Source organism: Hydra vulgaris, chromosome 15 (genome assembly GCF_038396675.1).
Source record: "Hydra vulgaris chromosome 15, alternate assembly HydraT2T_AEP".
NCBI classification, from domain to species: Eukaryota; Metazoa; Cnidaria; class Hydrozoa; order Anthoathecata; family Hydridae; genus Hydra; species Hydra vulgaris.
In genome coordinates, this window is record NC_088934.1 from 15618382 (window position 1) to 15641270 (window position 22889).

A 22889-nucleotide genomic window follows, 5' to 3' on the forward strand; every position below is an offset into this window, starting at 1 on the left:
AACCCCGCAGTTCAAAATTGGTAAAAGAATTTACGTCATCCGAACTGCACTATGTTTCTATTAAGCAGATTATGTTAAAAAGAATACTAGTTTCTTCAATAAAATTACTAAAGATATCAAAATTTTTTTTTAAACTTTGGATTTTAATGTGAATTGTGTTAATATTATTTTGATCAAGAAATCCTTTAATTTCATGGGTATTTTATTTATTTTGCAAAGCATCAGAATTAGTAAAATAATTAAGATCAGGATCAGATTCCTCGTCTAATAAGAAATCATTAGTTCGAAAAAAATTACAAAAACTAGACTCAAAATTAAAGATTTCGTTAGAATCCATTTTTTTTTTTTTTTTATAATCGAAATGAGATCAAAGAAATTCTTTTATAAATCCTGTGTGATTAATTTATTATATATAACTTTAGCGTACTTACCCTTTGCCCTTAAATCTTTTGTCTCATCCAGGAGTTATTTTTTTGCAATTCCAACGTATGATCACTATAATCTTCATTTATGTAAACCTTTTGAGTCCACAATTTCATCGTTGTGTATTTTCTTAATGTCAAGGCTTTATCTTTGTAGTTAAGAAATCTTACTACGATCTATTTTTTTAATTGTTTTCAGGTAATTTTTTGCCAACTCAATGCGCCCTTTCAATTTCAAAGTTTCCGTGTAGCTGAAGGTTGTTATTTAAAAACTCCCTTACTTTATTTTCATTGTCTTCCTAACTTTCATTTTCAATTTCTTCAATCCCACAGGATCTTAAGTTGTTGTGTCGACTTCTGTCTTCAAGTTCTGTCAATTTGTTAACCATGCTATTATTTGAATATTCATTTATCAATGATGTTTTTGATGTTTGATGATCAGCATCTATTTTATCATAATTATTACTCACAAATTCAACAGCTTTATTAAGTGTTCGCGTAATTCCTTTTTTAGTTCCTTGTTCTCGTCAATTTTTAATTTATTTTTATTTTTTTAATTTGTTTGATTTGTTTTCAAGTTTTTCAATTCTATCATTAAACGTCTTCATAATAGTATTTTCATGAATTTCCAAAATATCTTTTAATTGCGCAGATGTCAAATTTTTAGTAGCCATTTTGAAATTTTTTTTTGATAACCAGAAAGAAAAAAAAAAAAACACGTCCATTCGCGGTGAATGCTAATAGCTAATAAATATCCAAGTTTTAAACATTTCATCTCCATAATAAATATTTTTAATAAAAATTGGACCACAATAATTTACTCCAACATATTTAAAGGCATATTCATTATTTAATCTTGAAAGAGGTAAAGGTGGTGAAATAGGATATTTACAAGGTTTTATACATACATAGCATTTTTTGATAAGCTTCCTAATAGTATTTTGAGCATTCGGAATCCAAAATTTTGAACGCAATCGAGTTAATGTTTCCTTTACTCCATTATGTTTAGCTAATGAGTGATAATGTAAAATTAATAATTCAGTAAACAAACTTTTTTTAGGTAAAAATATAGGATGCCTTGAATTGTATGGAATTGGAGCATTACCAAGTCGACCTAAACAACGAACAACACCACCTTCAATGAAAAAACCTAAATATTTCTTAAGTTGAATGTATGATTTTAGTAAATTAATGTTCCTTTGAATATATGTAATCCAAAGAGTTTTAGCAAAGTCTAGTTCAATAGCGTTAGGAGTGTAAAAAAATCTCCCACACCTATTTCTTTTTTAATTTTAACAAATGAAGTGACGCTCAGGAGATGATTATAAACTTTAAATTTCTCAAGATGCATAAATTCTAAACTTAAAGGAGAATCAACTGATGTCATCAATTACAATTTCAGCATGGAAAGATAATCCCTGTTTTTTGAAATCAAAGCATAGCCAGGAAACAGAACTATCATACAAAAACTTAGGACCTTCGAACCAAAGTTCATTATTTTTTAAATCACTAAATTTACTACCACGCGATATAAAATCTGCTGGGTTTTCTTCACCTTTAATATAATACCGAAACTTAACCTTGTATAACAAACGAATTTTTTCTAAACGCTTTTGAATAAAAAATTCATAGATTTTATTAACATTTTTAACCCAATTCAGTCAGATTATGGAATCAGAAAATAGTTTTGTTTGAGTAATATTGTATACACCAGATAATTATTTGGAAACAACTAACATTAAATTAGCTAGTAATGACATGGCTTTTAATTCCAGCCCTGGAATTGTACTTTTACTGAAAGGAGAAGCTTTAGATTTAGAAGTGACCTGACAAGTGCTGTACTTATTATCAGTGAAACATCTCAAATAAATGCAACAAAAATACGCTTTTAGATTTGCATCATTAAGGTCATATAATTCAAATTTGATATGATGGGAACAGAAATTAAATCACGAACAATTTAATCCCACTCATTCAGAATATCACCATCTATTATAGCATTCAAACCAAGTTTCAGTTTACAAATAGATTGAAACAATATTTTACATCTCACAATAACAGGATTTAAAAGGACTAACGGGTTAAAGAAACTTGCAATAAATTTAAGAATGTCTCTTTTTGTTTTTTTAGTGTTAACAGTAGAAAGAAGTTCTTGAAACGAAAAAATAAAACAATCTTCTGATTTATTCCATTTCAAACCTAAAACTTTTAAAATATTGCACAAAGCAAAATTGTCCTCTTTAATCAAATCGCATAACTCTTTTGAATTTGACTCAAACTTCCAAAGATTAAAACTACCTTCTTTTAAACATAGTTTGGATATTTGATAAAAAATAAGTCCCTCAGAAACAGAATCTCTACTTGTATTTAAATCATCTACATGAAGTGATTGAATCAATTTTTTTACAAACTCAGGGTCTTTATCTATATAATGCTCTGCATGAGTTAGAAGTGTTGCAGACAGTAAAAAGGGCGAAGATATTACACCAAATAAAACTCTGCATAAACTATATGTACTTAACACAGCTGAATGTAATTTATTGTTATTTAAATCAAACAAGTAATCATACCATATAAAACACACAAAGTCACGGTACTTTTAGCTAACAATATATTTAAAAATGCTTTTTCAATATCCGCAATGAAGGCAATTCGCTTTGAACAAAAACGTAATAATACTCCAAATAAAGAAGTTATAAGAGAAGGTCCAGAAAATAAACAATCATTCAATGATTGATTCAATGAGGTACCAGATACAGATGAACTTGCATCGAAGACTACACGTACTCTTGAAGTCTGCTTTTCATAACTAGAAAGTTGACCCCTCCTTCCGTTTCAATGTTGCATATTTTGCAAGAGCTGGCCTCAAACCACGGACCGCAGAAGAGCTCGTAAAGTGGTCTTATGGTTTTAAAAGTCCTAAAATCTAAAAAACAAAATGTAATAATATATTAATTTTTATTCGGAATTCATCCTAAATAAATATAAAGGGTTCGACCAAAACTCAGTGCAACTCCAGCTTAGCTAAATGGCACTACAAATACGAATGAAGTCGTTATCAGAGTTAAAACGTCGTTTTCAAAGCAAAAATTATCAGATAACCCTTATTTAAAGATGTTGCTTCTAAATGGCATTATCTTTTAATTAAATCAGACATTATTTCAGATATTATTCTTCTTATTTGCTACTGTCCAACCTGTAGCAGTAGGGATGTACTCTTTAGTTATAATGTAAAAAAGAAAGAAGTACAGGATGAAATTACTAAAGTTTATATACCAGTTGCTCAAGTGGCATTAAAAAAAGCAGCAGTTTAACTGAAGGGGATGACTGAAACATCAGGTGTAGCTTTATCATGTGATACATCATGGCAGAGGAGAGGATTTTTATCATTAAATGGATTTGTATCGTTAATTTGTATTGAATCAAGTAAATGTATTGATTATCGTGCAAAAACTAAGCATTGCACCATGTGTGATACTTAAGAGAATAAAAAAGACTCAAATACTATGCTTTTTGTGATATAAAAATTGCTAAGGATCATGTGGTTCTATGAAACCTAGTGGTATAGTCGCTATGTTTCGTACGTCAGAACAGTTCAAAAGCTTGCGATATACTGAATGGAGATACAAATATAAAACCTTAAACCTGATAAACTAGTGAAAAGAAGTGAATTCTTATGGTGCTGTTTTTAATTTACTTAGATGCATTGTAATTTAGTATTTAGATTTTATTGTAAAAATCTTTAAATGCTAGTTTTGAAAACCAACATTTTTCTACCGGTGCGGTTCATAACTTATAAAATACTTATCCAAATTAATTGAAATTTTCAAGAAGTATTTATCATTATATAAAGGGTGTCTAGAATTGATATTGTGTTATTAGGATGATCATAACTTATTTAATTTCTTTAGGGGGTAAATATTTTTTGTTTAAATATTTTACTTTTAGAATTTTAGTTGTGAAAATTTTTTTCCAAAAAAATGGTTCTAATCAAGTGTGAAGCTTCACAATTACGATATAGTAAAAAAAAAGATACTATAGTTGTATACTGTTAATTTATTTTTGTTATCTTCTTTAATAAAAAAGAAAAAATTATTATTAAAAATATTTTTTAACTGACTAATATACTTTTTAGTTGACCAAAATCGACTAATACATTTTTGAAATCAGACTTAAATCAGAAATCTCATATCGAATTTAGAAATAAGAATTTCATGATAATTAACCAACTAAATCAACTTTTAGTCTATTTGTAGCAAATCCATAGTTGATTGACTACTCAATTTATTCAAAGTTAACTATTTTCAATTATTTTAGAAAAGTCACTTAATTAAAGTTTTGATTATAATTGACTTTTAGTTAACTTAACCAAATTCAATTACAGCAAAGTTAATAATTACAAAATAAAAATAACTATATAAGCAGAAATAAACTTTTACAAAAAATATTTTTAAAATATAAATAACAGTCTCTTTTTAAACGTAAAGGATTTTCTAAACTATCGAGTTTAGAAAATCCTTGTTTTTTTTTCATTAAATCATCTGGTGCTTGAATTAGTTTCTTTTTTTGAATGCCATCAACATTAACTTTTCCTTTTGAACTTACAGTTGATAATGCTTTTACTTTTTTGGGACTTTCAAACGCAACTTAATATCACATTCTAGATGATTTTACAGATTTTAACATTTCTCTAGTAATTGGAATAACTGGACAATTATCATCGTACCAAATCAAACTTTTAATTTTCTATGATAGCTTTAAAAGTCTATCAAACTAAGCATTTATATTAGAACCATCCACACCGATGTGTATGATGCATAAACTTTATATTAAGCTTAACTTTCACGAGAAACTCAAGGAAATATTCTTACAACTTTTCAGCAGTGCAATCACATACAATGACAAATCCACAGAATTTAACTTTAATGCAGTTAATTTTTTAAACCAATATTGTACGTACCTATTACGTTTAATAAATTGTTGAGTTGACTTTTAAAATAAATAAAATTTTTCTTATGCGTTCAAGAAAACATATTACAAATAACAAATTTTAAAATTATTTGGATGAAATAACATACATAATTTAACCTTGACATATAACTAAATTAAAATATAACAGAAAAACAATAGCCATATATTAATAATATTATTATAATTATTTAACTATATATTTAGTTCATATTATATATATATATATATATATATATATATATATATATATATATATATATATATATATATATATATATATATATATATATATATATAATTAAATTGTTGTTATTTGGAATGATTATGGCTTAACTGTTTCTGTAGCTTCAGTTGAAAAATGTTTTCTAAGATACTCAACTACTTGGTAGAGAAGCTGACGTTGATTGTCATTTTTTGTCAAAACTTCATTAAAGTCAGTGGCTAATTTAATCTTTTAATTTTTGGGCTGGTGTGACAACCATCATTTGTTGTGGTGTTATTTTGTTCGGTCTAATACTGCATGAAAGAGTTGATTGTCAAGAATACAACGTTTGGATATTGTAATCGAGAGATGACTAGTGCCCATAATAGAATGTTTTGAATTATTTGGACAATTAAATCCATTAATGTATCTGTAGATATAATCTTACTTTATTTATGTTGTTCAAAGCACCTTTTTTCTTCAAGCTTGCGTTTTCTGTATTTTACAACTGCTTTCTTATACATTAAGTCTTCTGATTCCATTAACATCTTTCAGGGACCTCTCTGGTCTATCAGAAATTGCTTATCTTCATTTATCTTAATGAGACAATCCCATTCACAATGGGCAATATCAAAAAGTTTATTCATCTTGGCAGTGATTTTTCTTGATAGTTGAGTGGCTGATTTTCTACTTCTGTGCTTAGACACTTGGACATGTTGCTTGTGAAAACTCTTTAGTTTAGCAACTACATGAGGCTTTGCTATAGTTGGAATATTAGCTTTAAAACCGAAAATCATAACTTAATCTGCAACTGTGTTGCAAGCCGGGATGCGGAGTCTCAAAAGGACTCCGGCTTTATATCTCTACTTTTTCCAAGTCTGTAGTGCCCAGAAGCTCTAAACATGTTTGTTGACTTATGATCTACAATAAGAAAAAAATTCATAAGACTTAATGACTTGAAACTTATTGTTTTTAAGCCTAGAGTCCCGGAGTCTTCGCTGCATTATACTTAAGGACTCCGGGCTCAAAAAATGATTGTTCCTCCAACCTAAAAGTCTTAATTTTTTTCCTATTAGTAGTCCATAAACTTATTTATATTTTTAGAGCTCCTGGATACCAAAAACTAGGATAAAGTAATCTTTTTGTGACTTTTAAATCTGGAGTCCTTTTTGGGACTCCGCATCCCTGGTTGCAGGATATTGAAAGAGTTGACTTTTTGATTATCATTTCATAAAAAATCTACATAGGGCAACACCACTTGTTGGCAACTGACTCGGCCCATCTATTGTTGAGAGAATATGTCCAATTAGCATTTGTAGTTGAGCGTGTTGCTATCTCTGAAGCAGCCATCTTCTTAAGTAATATTTTTATACTTTTTTACTATAAAAGAAAGAGTATAGTAGAAATTTAATATATAATTATATGATATCCTCCTCCCCCCTATTTTCCCTACATTTTTCAATAATGAAATCAAAATATGCATTTAGGAGCGATTTTCGGTAAATAATGCTGAGGGGGTAAATCTAAATTTGTTTGTACTTTCCAGTCTTCTGTGAACCATCTATGTTGTAACATTCTAATACTTTATATTATTTTTTTTAGATCAATTTATAGCAGTATTTTGTATGAAATAAAAATAGAATTACAAGATTAAGGTATTAGACAAATTTTGGTCAATTTAGGGTTCCGAAATAGGGTTTGGGGGACCACTTCCTATTTTCAGTTTGCAAAAAAATTTTAACTATATACTTTTTATATCAGACCTCATCAAATAAGAGGTTGTGCGATTTAAAATTAAAATTTTTTTTTTTTTCCATATGAAAAAAAACCACCCTAATATATATATATATATGTATATATATATGTATATATATATATATATATATATATATATATATATATATATATATATATATATATATATATATATATATATATATATATATATATATAAGTATATTTATATATAAGTATATATATATATAAGTATATATATATATAAGTATATATATATATATAAGTATATATATATATATATATATATATATATATATATATATATATATATATATATATATATATATATATATGTATATATATATATATATATATATGCGGTAGTGGTGTTGTGGTAAAGCGCTCGCTTCATAAGCGGGAGGTTTGGAGTTTGATCCCCACCACGTCCCTGGTAGTACCGCGCTCAACTTGTTTCTCCGCGCAGCGGCCTTGTTTCTCCGGCGGCGGCCTTGTTTGTCAAGGTTCGTGTTTCGGAGATATAGAGTTGAGAGAGGGTTATAACCACTATTAAGTAGCCTCCTCATCTGTAGTGGCTTTATCGGCCTTAAGAAGGTGAATAACAAAAAAAAAAAAAAAAAAAAAAATATATATATAAATTTACAACCCAAAAAATATCTTTTGACTAAAATTTTATCTTTGCTATTTTGAACTTAAGAATCAATAGTTTTTTGTGAGATTAAACTAGTATCTGGCAACAGTTACCTCAAGTTGATATGAAGCCAAAATTTTCTTATTTTTGGGGTTCATTGTTTAGAGTATTTATTTAAACATGTTAAATATATGTCCTTTTTATCATATTTATGTCAAAGCACTATTTATTCAAAATGAATTCAAAATAACCTCCAAGAAATTAAAATACAGTAGCATTTGTTGTAAAATTTTGATATAAACTCAAAGTGAGTTTAGTCGCGTAATTTGTACCTCACGTAAGGCTTTAAATTGTACCAATGCTGCCATTTTAAATTTTGAATACTTGTAACTTTTGTCAAGAACAAAGACTTTCTCTATTTTTGACTTTATTCTTTGAGGGTACAATATCGGCAACCTTACCCTATATGTATATATATATATATATATATATATATATATATATATATATATATATATATATATATATATATATATATATATATATATATATATATATATATATATATATATATATATATGTATATATATATATATATATATATATATATATATATATATATATATATATATATATATATATGTATATATATATATATATATATATAGGCAACCAAAAAAGTTCGTGCGGTTTATCCTAAATGCCTATTTCTACGAAATGTATTAAGACAACTGGTTGTGATGGGGGGGATGATTTTGCATATAAATTAAAGCTTGTTTTAAGGAGAATCAATCAGTGTGTTTCATATGTTTTATTAGTGCGTTTTAAATTTAAAAGTTTTAAGTGGAGTATGGCTGTGTCAGATGCGATAATTCGCGCCTGTTTACTTTATGAATTCAAACTTGGAACCAAAGTTGCAGAAGCTTGTCGTAAGATATGCGCTGCTTTTGGGAAAGGTACCATAGCAGAACGGACGGGTCAAAAGTGGTTTAAAAAATTTTCTTCTGGAAATGAAAACCTTGAAGATGAACCAAGATCTGGAAGACCACCCATCGTAAACAACGAGGATATCAAGCTGATAACCGAGCAGGATTCCAGTCAAACATGTCAGGACCTTGCCTTAAGAGTTAATGTTAGTGATAAAACTATTTGTTTACATTTGCACCAACTTGGGAAACGTTAGAAAATGAGCAAATGGGTACCTTATGAGTTGAGTGAAACAAACAAGCTACAGCGCTTAACCATTTGTTCTTATTGCTTTCCCACCACAATTTAGTGCCATTTTTTGACTGGATGGTGACGTGCGACGAAAAATGAATTATGTACTGCAACAAAAAACGAACATATCATTGGCTAGCCAGTAACGAGCTAGTACCGATGACTCCTAAACCAAGCATTCACCAACAAAAGGTTTTACTGTGTGTATGGTGGACTACAGCAGGTATCGTTCACTATGAGTTGCTACCAAGTGGACAAACCATTACTGCTGAGATATACTCAGCCCAATTGGACAGAGTTTCGGTTGCTCTTCACCAAAAACAAACAGCTTTGGCAAACAGAAAAGGTGTTGTATTCCACCAGGACAACGCCAGACCGCACACCGGAAAAATCACCGAAAAAAAGTTTTGCTTTTTTTCTATCAAGGCATTTGATTGTTGTGTTCATTTGGTATGTTTTTTTTTATACAATTAACTTTTATATTATTATTGTTATTATTACTTTTACAATTATCATTTTTCTACTCTTTGCATTTTAGTACTTTTACTATAATTGTTGTTTTTAATTATTTAAATTGTTATTATTTTTGATATTTATATTTTCATTGATTTTATAACCATTGAATTGATTTTATTAGTCATCTGTGTCTGTTTTATTTGTCATCTGTGTCTGTTTTATTTGTCATCTGTGTCTGTTTTATTAGTCATCTGTGTCTGTTTAGTAGTCATGCTGTTTTCATTAAATATCGATTTGGAACAGCATAAATGTGAATACAATTATTTGGAGCATTTAGCTTACGTAGTTTAGACTGAATTCCATTTTATCTACTAATACACATACAATTTGCTAATGCACTTTTCGTTTTTTATCTCTGCTGGTTACAATTTCGTATAAAAATTTCTATTATCCTAATTTTTGTAAATTTGATGCGTTGTGTCTGAATGGCTTTTTTTTCACTATTAGATAACTTAAAAAGCAAAAGTATTTTGATTGAAATGCTTTGATAAAAATCATAACAATAATGAAGGTGCAAAAGTGGGCAAAACTACATAAACTTAAAAAGTTATGTTATTCCTTTGGAAAGTTGGTTTTACGGGAAACTATTTATTTTTTTAGAAGAATATTACTTAAAGCTTTAACCCAAAAGGTTTTCTTCATAACATTGTATAAGTTCTTTGATTGAGTTTGAGAGTGAACAAATAATAAATAGAATGATCTATTGAATAAAATGATTTTCCTCCCCAACCAAAAGATCTCTCTCCTATCGGATTTTTATGAGATTAATTAAAAGCAATGTCAAAAGCTAATGCCAAATGTTGCATAAGATGTGGAAAGAACTTATTAGTTAGTGGCATAAAATTGACTTCGGCAAATTGGATAACTCGTTAAGTAGAATGCCAAGAATATATATGGCGGTTATTGTCGCTTAGGATGATTTATAGGCAATTAAATTATAAACTAATCTAACTTTATATTAATTTTATTTGTAAATCTAATAAATATGAAGATAAAATAAAATTCAAATAGATTTTTTTTAGTTTTTCGTCTAATAATAAATTAAACTTTGATATCTAATATCAAAAAATATGACCATTTGAATAGTTATAGACGGTAGTGTATTGAGAATTTTTTTGAGACCACAATCCGTAATGATTTGTATTTTATCTATGTGAACGAAAGTCTATGCAAGTATCAAATATGTAAACTTCAAGTTCTGTAAATTATTAAAAATTATATAAATATTACAGATTTACTTTTACTTGAAAATTTCATTGCGGAATTATGTCCGTAATTTATAGCATATATATGCCGTTTTTTTCAGTTAATGCGTTTTACATAATAATGTAGTTTTACATACTTTTAAAACTACATAATAATGTGTTTTGCATACTTATGTACCCTTTGGGTGTTATGTGCATTCAAACTTAAACATTATATTTTTAATGTTTGTATGGAGTTTTATTACCGTTAAGTCTATGTTAATTTGAGCATTTCTTAATTTTTTTTTACCTCCGAAGAAACACCGTTGGTTTCAATATCAGGTAATGAGTATTTCATACTTATGCATTTTATGGGTTTTTTGTGCATTTAAACTTAAACATAGCATTTTTGCTGTTTGTATGCAGTTTCATGACTGTTAAGTTAATGTTAATTTAAACATTATTATTATTTTTTTTTATGCAGTTTATGGGTTTCATGTGTATTTAAACTTAAACTTTACATTTTTTGATGTTTGCATTTAGTTTCATGATTATTAAATATATGTTAATTCAAGCAATACATTATTTATTTTCTTATATGTTTTTTTTCTCCACAGCAACACATTCTTCAGTTGCAACAGGTAAAGTAAATTTTAATTAATATGTTTATTAGTTGTTTTACGCAGAATGTATTTTGATATGTATTCAAGTTTATTTCTTTTTTGTTTTTAGCATCGTGGGATAGCTTCCTTCAGAATTGCTACTAACACCCAGGTCCATTAACGTATAGGGCCTTCTAAAGGAGGGATCAAAGATGGGGTTCGCTTCTCCTTTAGGTGGAGGAGCGAACCCCATATGGTGCTACCGGTAGGGGGAGTGGTGCTGGGAGGCGTGGCCAAAGGTAAAATGTTTTCAATTTTAAACAGTAGTTTTTTTTTATTTTTTTTTATTTAAAATATATTTACTTTTTGAAAAGATTGAATTTTTTAATTTTGATTTTTGCTAGAATTTTTATTTATTTTTATTATTTTAATTTTTATATTTATTGATTTTTAATTCTGTTTTTACAGTTATTTAAACTTTCAAAAGAATTCTTATGTGGTTAAAACTTTCAATAATTTGTCTATAAATTTTCTTAATTAATCTGTTTCACATGTTTTTATGCTTATGACATATACTTTTTTAATTTAAATTCTTTTAAGCTTTATATAGTTTTTGATTTCTTGATAGTAAAAATTTTGTAATTTATCTACAATTTTTTCTCATTGTATTTGTTGGTTTAATATGTCTTATATATGCTCTAAACACATTAATGTTCATATTATTTTCTTTAGATTTTTATTATAAATAAGTAATCATTAAAAATATCAGCCGCATGAGGACTATATGATGTAACATGTCAGACAAGTTTTAGTTGCAATAGTTGGCATGTCAATTTTTATTTTTAAATAATTTTACTCTTTAACTTAGTTATTATTTCCATAAATGATTTTTAAAATTATTATAATATCTTTAATTTCAATTTGTCTCAAATATATTTTGTTTTATCTTTTTTATATTTTTATCTTTTTTTTGTTTTTGTTTTATGATATTATACTTAAATATCTTAAAATAATTTTGTTTAATCATTCTAATACTTATTTAAAATTACGTTTAACTTTTAGGTTTATCTCTGTTTTAAACCAGTTAAGTTTAGACTTAAGTTCACAAACTTTTATTAAAGAATACATAAATAGTTTTATAGAGTTTATACCAATAATCAGATGTGCATTTTATTATGTTTGTTCATTTTAGATAAGTATGGCTGAAAATTAATCAAATCAAGTTTTATCAAAGCTAACATAGTTTTGTAATTATATCAAATAACTTAAGAGCTGAAATTAGAAGAAATCGTGGCCTTGGGGGAAATGAGGCTAGACGAGAAGAAATTAATCGTTGTCAAAATGAAAGAAATGAGGATAGACAAGTATTACTGGTGTGCACTGTATTGTATAGCAAGAAATAGTGTTTTTATTGTAATTACCTTGGAGATTAACCATATTTGTCAGTATTGTGGTGCTAAAATCTTTTTAAAAGAAACACATTTTTTGTGCTGCAAAAGTTGTGTTAGCTCCTCTTTCACCTTATCGACCGCTAATGCGTAGTTTGACAGGCAATCGTGTTGATCGTGCTATGAGTAAAAACTTCTTCAAACATATTCAAAATTATAATGGCTGTTTACCTTTTGCCTCATTTACAGCTAGAATAGTTCCTCCATCAAATCTTGGCTTACCCTGAAATTTCAATTTTAATGTAAGGCCATGTCGTGTTGTTATACTGCCATCCTCATATGTTGGAAGACCATGAGCGTTAAAAGAAAATTGCAAAAATGCAATGGCAATAATAAAGAAATATGGCAAACCCGATCTTTTTATCACTCTCACCTGCAATCGAAATGCAAACCAGGTAAGATCGCAACTGTCAGACCTGATTTAGTTGGTCGCGTATTTAAGATAAAACTGAAATGGTTCTTAGATGATATTTTTAAACATGGAGTTGTAAGTCATGTACAGGTTATTGAGTTTCAAAAACGTGGTATGTCACATGCACATATTTTATTGCACTTTGCAAACGATGATAAGCTAGAAACAGCAGAGTATATGATAGTTTAACATCAGCAGAAATTCCAGATCAAACTATTGATCCTGAACTTTTTGAAATAATAAAAACATGTATAATCTCTATAAAATAAAATAAAATTTAAAGTTACTTTGCTTACATCATGCACCTGAATCTTTATGCAAAACTAAACAGGACCAATTCAAAACTACACATTATGCTACTCATATTTGAAATAAAATTTAAGCAAAAGATAACAATATAACACGTGCAAAAAATGTAAATTACTTTCAAAAATAAATTTATAAAACACTTTAAAGTAAAGAAGACTTCTTAATGATTTCTTTCAAATCACTTTGAAAAAAAATAAAAACAACATTAAAAAGAAAGAAAAGAAAAGGTATATTATTAAATGAATAAAAATCGTTCTACTAAAGCATTATCACATATATTGTAAAATAATATCACATGTATTTTAATATAATCATCATGATGTTTTATATAATTTACATAATACCATTATTTTTTACATAATATTATTAAAAATTAAAAAATATCTTCTAATACACAGATTTCTAAACAATAAATTACCTTATGTATTTAATGATTGGTTTACTCTACGTAATGGAGTAAATAGCCATCTATCTATGTATCTATCTATGTACCTATGTATGTATCTGTCTATCTATATATCTATATATATATCTATATCAATATATATATGTATATATATGTGTATATATATATATATATATATATATATATATATATATATATATATATATATATATATATATATATATATATATATATATATATATATATATGTATATTGATATATATATATAATTTTGTTATTTAGGTGCCTCAAGAAGTCGTAACGGTCTTGTCGCAGAGCACCGCGGAAGTGCATTTAACTAGGAAGTTCACGCCTCCTTGCTTACCGTGACGCGAAAATATGTCCAGAGTTCGTTTCGAAGTTGGATCTCCTGCTTATAAAGCAAGCGCTTTAGCCATAAATATAATTTTATATTAAATATATATATATATATATATATATATATATATATATATATATATATATATAATATAAAATTATATGAAATATCATATAATATAAAATATGACTTAATATGCTGGAAATGTATTTGTTATTACATATAAACACGTAGTAATAAACATATTTCAAATGTAGTTTGCACTGCATGTTGTCAAGTTCGTTAAATGGACTTTTACCTAAAGAAATTTTTTTTAACGGAAAACAAGTCGAGATGGTTTTAAAGAACCTCATTGTAATAGTGGATATATATTAGCAAACAAAAATGACAGTCACGATGTACGAACAATGATTGATTTTTCCAGTGGTTCTAAATGAAGTGATGGTGATTATGAACCCAAAATAGTGTGTAAGTCTGTGAAAAACATTAGTTTAAAGAAAGCAACAGAGAAAATATTTGCTAATGTTGAAGTAGATACTAACTTCATTACTGTTTATATAAGTATTGATGGACTTCTTATTCAGCGCTCCAATAATTTGTAGTTGTGGCCAAATCTTTTTTCGATAAAAAAATATAATAGCTTGTCTTTTGCTAGTAGCTATTTATAATGGAATTACAAAGCTGATCATAATTCTTTCACAAAATTTTGAGCTATTTATTATTAAAATGCAAAATAAGTTTATTTTGGATTTAATTTGTGATAATTCAGCATCTACATTTCATTAATGTTGCTCGGGTCACACATCAAAAAATGAATGTTAATGGGGTACTTGTATAGCAGAGTATTTGAAAAAAAAGAAATGTTTATGCAATAATAATACAAATTAAGGACTTATCCTATGTATAGGTGAAATACTTACCTATTACGCAACAATAATAACAGCCCGTGGTTACTAATAAATAGTTTTGATATAGAACATTCATTAAGAAATAGTAAATAGAACAATGCTTTCAAAAAGTAATAATTTAATTGTGGAGCCTGTCCGCAAAATCCGATAAATAACAAAAAAACTAAACAAAAAAACTTTGAATTAATTTCCAAATTTCCACATTCTAGATACTAGAGTGTATTATCTAATTAAATATCAGACCAATTTAAAATTTTTTTCTTAAAAATAGAGAAAAAAACTACACCAACTTCTGTGCGCAAAAATGCTTAGTTGAGTTTTTCGTTATTTTCTTAAAACCAATTTACTCTGGCTTAGTACCTTTTGCAAATTGGCTCCTCAATTGATATAAATAAGCACTGATACAAAATAATTCAAGTTTGTTTCATATTTTGGTCTTTTATTAAGACAATTAATCGAAATTTAACATTTCAAATGTTTATGGTAGTATTCTCCATTCAATTCGTCGAGTCCATGTTTCATTTGTTGATTTTCGGAAAAATAATCCTTCATCGTTTCCTAAAAAAAAGTCTTAAATTTTAAACAATTCAAAGAATTTTGATTTTTTTCAAAATGGTGCCAAAGTCATAGCCGTTATGTATTGTTATTTTGATTATGTGATAATAATCAACTCTTTTTCGATTTGAGAGTGATCAATATAAAGTGAAATAATCACAAAATAGATCAATAAATAAATAAATGGTTAGATGAAAAAAACAACAACTTTTTTACAGTACTTAAAGTTTCACGCCATTTGCGGCACTCATCAGCCATATAACTTAATCAAGAAAAAACCGTTTAAAAATATAATTAAAAACCGTTACAAAGTTAAAAAAAAAAAATGGAATGAGTTCTGACGTCAAATAATAATAATAGTAATAATAATAGTAATAATAATAACAATAATGGATCTGTTTTTATGTCTGCGCTTACAAACAATCTCACTCCTTTTGTTCAATTGATTAGTATTTTTATAATTCATTCGGTGAGACATAATTTACACGATTTGGATGTTGGATTATATGCTTTACATCGCCTGAGGATTTTCCACTTAACTATAGGAACTAAATTAGCTTCTTTTAACTTCCATACATGTTTTGAGAGCTTAGTATCATTTTTGTATTTAGAGATGTTAAATGATTTAACGTGATTAGGATTTTTTATTGGGAGATGAATCACGATTATGTTCAATAAATGTTTAACAAGATTTTGCTTGTTAAACATTTATTGAACAACGGACAGAGATTTCTATTAAAGCAGTTACAGTTTTCTTGATTAGGTTTTGTATCGCGCATAAAATGTATTTGTTGTGCGAATTTATAATAGATTTTACACTTGGCATACAACTGTAGCTAACTTTGACACTGTTCCTGTTGAAAATTTTATGCAGTTTGATATTATTGGGAAAATGTTTTTCAATTAGTTTCAAAAAACATTCTCCCACGTTGGTGCTAACGTCTTTGCTAAATGGAGGGTTAAATCAGATGATGTTGCGGGCTCTGTTACTTTTTTGAGTTGATACTGCTTAAGGATTATATGATAGACTACATTTATAACCACACTTTAATAAAGCTTCATTTTATAGAGGAGTTCTACTTTGAAACATTTCTTTGTTAGAAAAGTTTGTAGACAATCTAAGATCAACCGAGTATGGTTTATGCTTTAGTATACTTGGCGGGTGATTTGAATCAGCATAGATGTAATTTAATGTATTATCAGGTTTAAAATAAGGTTTAAAAAGTACAGTCACTAAGATTTAGAGTTACGTCAAGGTAGCTGACAATTTTCATGTTGCATTGTATAGAAATCCGTAAGCCATTGCATTTCAATATTTTGACGATAAGTTTTTTTTTTTCCATTTGAGGGCCGCCTTTATTACTATATACTGCCAAGCCATCGTCACAGTATAAACCAACATCAAACTATTTATAAAATTTTGAAATTTGGAAAAAAAGAAATATTCCTACCAACTCACAAACCTTCGAACGCTATCATGGAAACATCAAATAAACCACTTGATTGCTTTATCCAAACCTGATCATTTTAAAAAGCAAAGCCTTTCTTGCATGAAAAATTAATATGTTCTCTTTATTTAATGTTAGATGTTTCTCTGCAAAATTGATAGAGTTTTTTAGAAGTGTTTCACTGATAGAAGGGTAGAAGTCAATAATATCAAAAATTAAAAATTTATAAAGGTGTTTATCTTTTATGGCCTTAAACCAATCGATAACATTTCGAGTGTTTTTCCAATTGATATAATTGAAATATATTTCTTAGATCTGTATTAATTTTAGAAAGAATATCTTAACTAATTCTACCAACCTCATTTTTAGCAAGACAACATAAACGGACAGTCGGATTGTTTTCAAAACTATCTTTATGGTCTTTTAAAGTAATAAACCAATTGGATGCTGTATAAATGTCAATTTTATCGAAAGCTTCATGATTTTTCAAAAGACGTTTACCTTCTATGTTTACTTTATTTATTTGGTTTGAGTTAGATAATTTATAATTTGAAGTGATGGCATTTCTTAACAAGTGGTTATGATTTTTTTAGATAATTTGTAAAGATTGGATGTTTTATCAGAATACGTATAAGTTAGATTAGATTTTGGATTATTGTTTATATCTTTTTTTAGTTTATTTTGGAAACTGCTGTATACCTTTTGAAACTTAATGTGTTTTACAAGATCAATGAGTTCATTCTCAAAAGCTAGCATTTCTGTCATTTGTTTTGGATGATTAGATGTTTTTAATCCGTAGTTATAATAAAAATTGTTCTTACTATTTGAACTTTGTTTAAAAAGAAAAACGCTTTCGATCGCATTCTTTTAATTAATGTTTCAGTTTTATCCAATAATTGTAACTTATTTACGGTACTTAAAGTTTTAAAATAACTTTTTAAAGGTACTTAAAGTTTTAAGCCATTTGCAGCACTCACCATACGTATATATATATATATATATATATATATATATATATATATATATATATATATATATATATATATATATATATATATATATATATATATATATATATATATACTACTGATTTAGGAGAGCAGTGCAACGTCATACTGAAATAGCCTGCTGTTGGGGGCTTTAGTACATACATCGACTGAAAACTAGTCTGACTCGCAGTGGAGTGCTGCTACATCGACTGAGGGTTTGAGATGGGGCAGCAATCTTTTCATTCATTATTCTTTGTTTTTTTCTTCTTTTTCTAAAAAAACCGTATCGATTTAGATAAGCAAAAAAATGTACACAAGTGCTCACATAAATGTGTTATAGTAGATATATGTTATATATATATATATATATATATATATATATATATATATATATATATATATATATATATATATATATATATATATATCGACGAATCTAAATCTCTTGGTGTTGATAACGTTCACCCTCGTGTACTCAAACACTGCGCAGAAGCTTTCGCATTGCCACTAACATTAGTTTTCAAGAAATCTTTCTCAACCAGCACTATACCAGACCTGTGGAAAAAATCGAACGTCACGCCCATTTTCAAGAAAGGAAGCAAACTAAGAGCATCAAATTATAGACCAGTTTCTCTCACATCCATACCATGCAAAATATTCGAGAGTATATTACATGAAAAAATAATGCTACACTGTAACTTAAACGGTTTAATAAGCATAGCACAACACGGATTTGTTCAAAGAAAAAGCTGTTTGACTAATCTCCTCGAAACTCGCGACTTCCTCACAGAAGCTGCACACAAGAAGTATCCAGTCGATATGATTTACACTGATCTTGCAAAAGCATTTGATAAAGTTCCACATAATCGCCTATTGAGCAAATTGAAAGCATATGGCATCAGCGGGAAAGCACTCATGTGGATAAATGCTTGGCTTAACAATAGACAACAGCGTGTTGTCATTGATACTCACTCAACTGCTAAAATATTCACATCAGATTGGAAAAAAGTTACAAGTAGCGTTCCTCAAGGAAGTGTCCTCGGCCCTCTCCTCGTACTATTTATAAATGATCTGCCGGACAACATTACCAGCCAGTTCAAGCTCTACGCAGATGATAGTAAAATTATGAACATGATAAAATCGAATGAAGATATGCTAGCTTTACAATCAGACATTGATCAAGCCATAAAATAGTCTCACAAATGGTTGATGTTCTTTAATGTGGAAAAATGCAAAACAATGCATGTCGGTCGAGGTAACAGAAAATCTAATCAAGTCTATTCAATGACGAACACAGAAGGCACTCGTCGAAACCTGGAGGAAACTGAAACTGAACGAGATCTAGGTATTCTGATATCAAATGACCTCAAAGTTCGTGCCCAGGTAGAGTCTGCAGTCTCAGTAGTCTATTAAAAATTGGGTCTACTAAAAGAAGTATTCCGAAGCAGAAGCATTCATCTCTGGCGAACGCTTTACATCACATATGTGCGCCCACACCTGGAATTCGCTATTCAAGGATGGTCTCCTCACCTAAAAAAGGATATCAATATGCTTGAAAGAGTTCAGCGCAGAGCGACAAAAGTTTTCTCAATCAAACATCTCCCATATGAGCAACGCTTAAATATATTTAGAGTGACAACACTGGAAGAGAGAAGAGCTAGAGGAGATCTTATTGAACAGTTTAAAATTAAAAATAAAATTGATGATGTTAACTTTTTTGTTCCTCAAAGGATCTCTAACAACCTATATTGCAGGAGGAGTCACAATAAACAGCTACACAGACAAATTGTTAGCGATTGCGAAGAGCGACATCACTTTTTTACTAATCGTGTCACACCGTCCGGGAACATGCTACCACAGGAAGCAATTGACACTCACTCGGTCAACTTATTCAAAAGTTTCCTATCATGATGGGCATCTTGTCTCGTTGACAATTAGCCCTACACATTAGTTAGTATAGAGATGCCTGGTGTTGCATCTCTTCGTCAATATACATTATAATTAATGATTGACTAATTTACAGTATTATTGAATTTGTAAAAACGTAAAAAAAAATTATTATTGATTGTAAATTTATTGATTCTAAATAAAATCAAATTCAAATTCAAATTCAAATTCATATATATATATATATATATATATATATATATATATATATATATATATATATATATATATATATATATATATATATATATATACATATATATATATATATATATATATATATATATATATATATATATATATATATATATATATATATATATATATATATATATTTTTTTTTTTTAAACTACTTTAAACTTACTTAAAAAATATATTTTCTACAACTTTTTTTTACGTACTAATTTGTTTTAAGTCATTTATAACGAAAATTTAAGAACTGCTGGGCACAATTGTATAATAGTTTTTTCGGTTCATCGTTTATAATGTTTTTAATTAAACGATAACTTATATAATTACATTGTTTTAAACAAAATATATAATGATAAACAAAAAAATATGTTTTAAATATTTTTCTCAAGTTATAGATAACTTTCATGAGATTGTTTCGCTAGAATTTTTATAAATATGAACTGTTAGATAATTAGATAAAAAGATTTTGGAAGTATTTCGAAATATTAAAACTTTAAAAGCAGTACTTTGTACAAACCTGATACTTTTAATTTTAATTATCTAGAATAAACAATTTTAAAGTTCAGTCAAAAATAGGGCATATGCAGACACTTTACATAATCTATATATTGAGCATGACAACAAGGATTTTAGTAAGTTAATATGTAAGTATTAAAAGCAATTTGAATCAGAGGTTCAAGTTCTTAATGGATTACTACTGAAATAATACAAACTATGTACTTCTTGTTTACTAAGCTGTGCGTTCTAAAAGTTTTTGAAAAATTAATCTCTTTTTTGAAAGGTTTGAAATTATCATGAAGCAAATCTAATAAAGTGACCATTCTATTAAAACTTCAAATTAATTTTTTTACCCATCCATTGTTGAGCTTGAGATGTTAAAATCTCCTCAGAAGTTCCTTCTAACTTCAAACATGCAGAGAAGTTTAAGAATTTAGATACATTTTTTTCAAATTCATTGTTTGAAATTGCTAACCACTTTTCATATACTTTGTTAAACATTAAGTAAGTTTTTTGATTTCGATGTATAACATACAAATCTCTAGTTAATGTATGATGACCAAGAACAGAACCTACGCGTACATCTAGTCCTATAACAATAAATTAAATAAAAAACAATCGAATAAAGAACTACTTTCAAAGAAATTTTCATAAATTGTAAAAGTTTAGTTTCTTTTAAAAATAAAATAAAATGTTTTAACTAATTCTGAATCAAAAAGTAAAAAACAACAACAAAAAAATTAACTTGACCATTCTTCGCCATAGTTGTTTGAAACGTAGCATGCTGTCTGCTGGCTTAAACAATAAATATGGTACCATAATTTTATTACATACTTATATAAAAACTTTAAAAAACTTTAATACTTTTCAAAACACTTTCTTGAAAACTTCTTCATAATTTATTTATTGACAATATTATTTAGACGTATGCAATAAGTATAATTACATTTTAACATAAAGGTTCATGCAAGCATATATCCAAGATTCTACTTGATCCCAACAGACACCGCGACTATAGCTTTCTAAAATTAAATTAAATCATTTATTGCTTACTGAAGTAAAAAGAAAATATATTTTTCTTCATCAATGAGCAAGCACATAATTTTTTTTGTCTGGGAAAGATTCTGCTTTCTTAGTGTCTAATTTATAAAGAGAGCAGAAAAAGTCAGTTTTTCTTTTTAAAGTTATAAAAAAGCGGTAATAAAACAAACTTAAAAATCATTAAAGGCATTCAAATTTTAAATTTCACAGACTAATCTCTTATCATTGAAAAAGTAATACCACATAAAGTTTGCTTTATGTGGTATTACTTTTTCTGAAATAACTGAAATTAAGAGGGCTTATAATTTTATCACCTAATAAGTTAAAAAAAAAAAAGTATAGCAAAAAAAAACTTTTAATTGCAATAATAAAATTTAGATTTTTTAATGCTACGGTCTTTTCCCTTTTTTTTTTTACCTCCTTACCAGCACTTTCTGGAGTAGCAGGACTGTCTTATTAAATTTTTTCTTTATTAACTTTCAGATAAATTTTTCAGAATCTGCAGCTTATTGGGACTAATTACTTGAGTACATTAATAGCATAAGTATCTCAATCGTGACACATACACAACAAATTTCCGCCCGTTTTATGATGTTTTCAAAACTTTTAGCCATTTTAAAACCTTTTCGTTTGATAAATAACGTTACATACGTTATATGTAATCTCTATAAAACTTCAAAACTATTTTATATTTAAAAATAATCGAAAAAAATCAACAAAAAAAGTCGCCAGTGGTAGGACTCAAACCAAAGCTTTTTTATTTAGAAAAATTTTCGTATGACACACTGTCATACAAAAATTTTGAGACTATATAACATTTTTATAACGGAAATAAATACTATTGATTAAAATTAAGGAGATGTTGCCGCAATGCAG

The 22889-nt window shown here is 27.7% G+C and overlaps 1 protein-coding gene across 4 annotated transcripts in view; it reads right to left on the reverse strand.

Moving 5' to 3' along the window:
• Nucleotides 1-15585: 15585 nt before the first annotated feature.
• Nucleotides 15586-22889, reverse strand: part of LOC136091349 (uncharacterized) — a 71116-nt gene continuing 63812 nt past the window's right edge. For 2 of the 4 annotated variants that reach the window (XM_065818812.1, XM_065818814.1), the window contains 4 exons: nt 21919-21994; nt 21718-21767; nt 21326-21562; nt 15586-15901 (listed from right to left, as the gene is read on the reverse strand). In XM_065818812.1, coding sequence (XP_065674884.1) covers nt 15822-15901; nt 21326-21562; nt 21718-21767; nt 21919-21994 — 443 coding nt within the window. In that variant the 3' untranslated portion in view covers nt 15586-15821. Of the gene's footprint in view, nt 15902-21325; nt 21563-21717; nt 21768-21918; nt 21995-22889 lie in introns of those variants that run through there. The other 2 variants (XM_065818813.1, XM_065818815.1) reach the window with 2 other exon arrangements.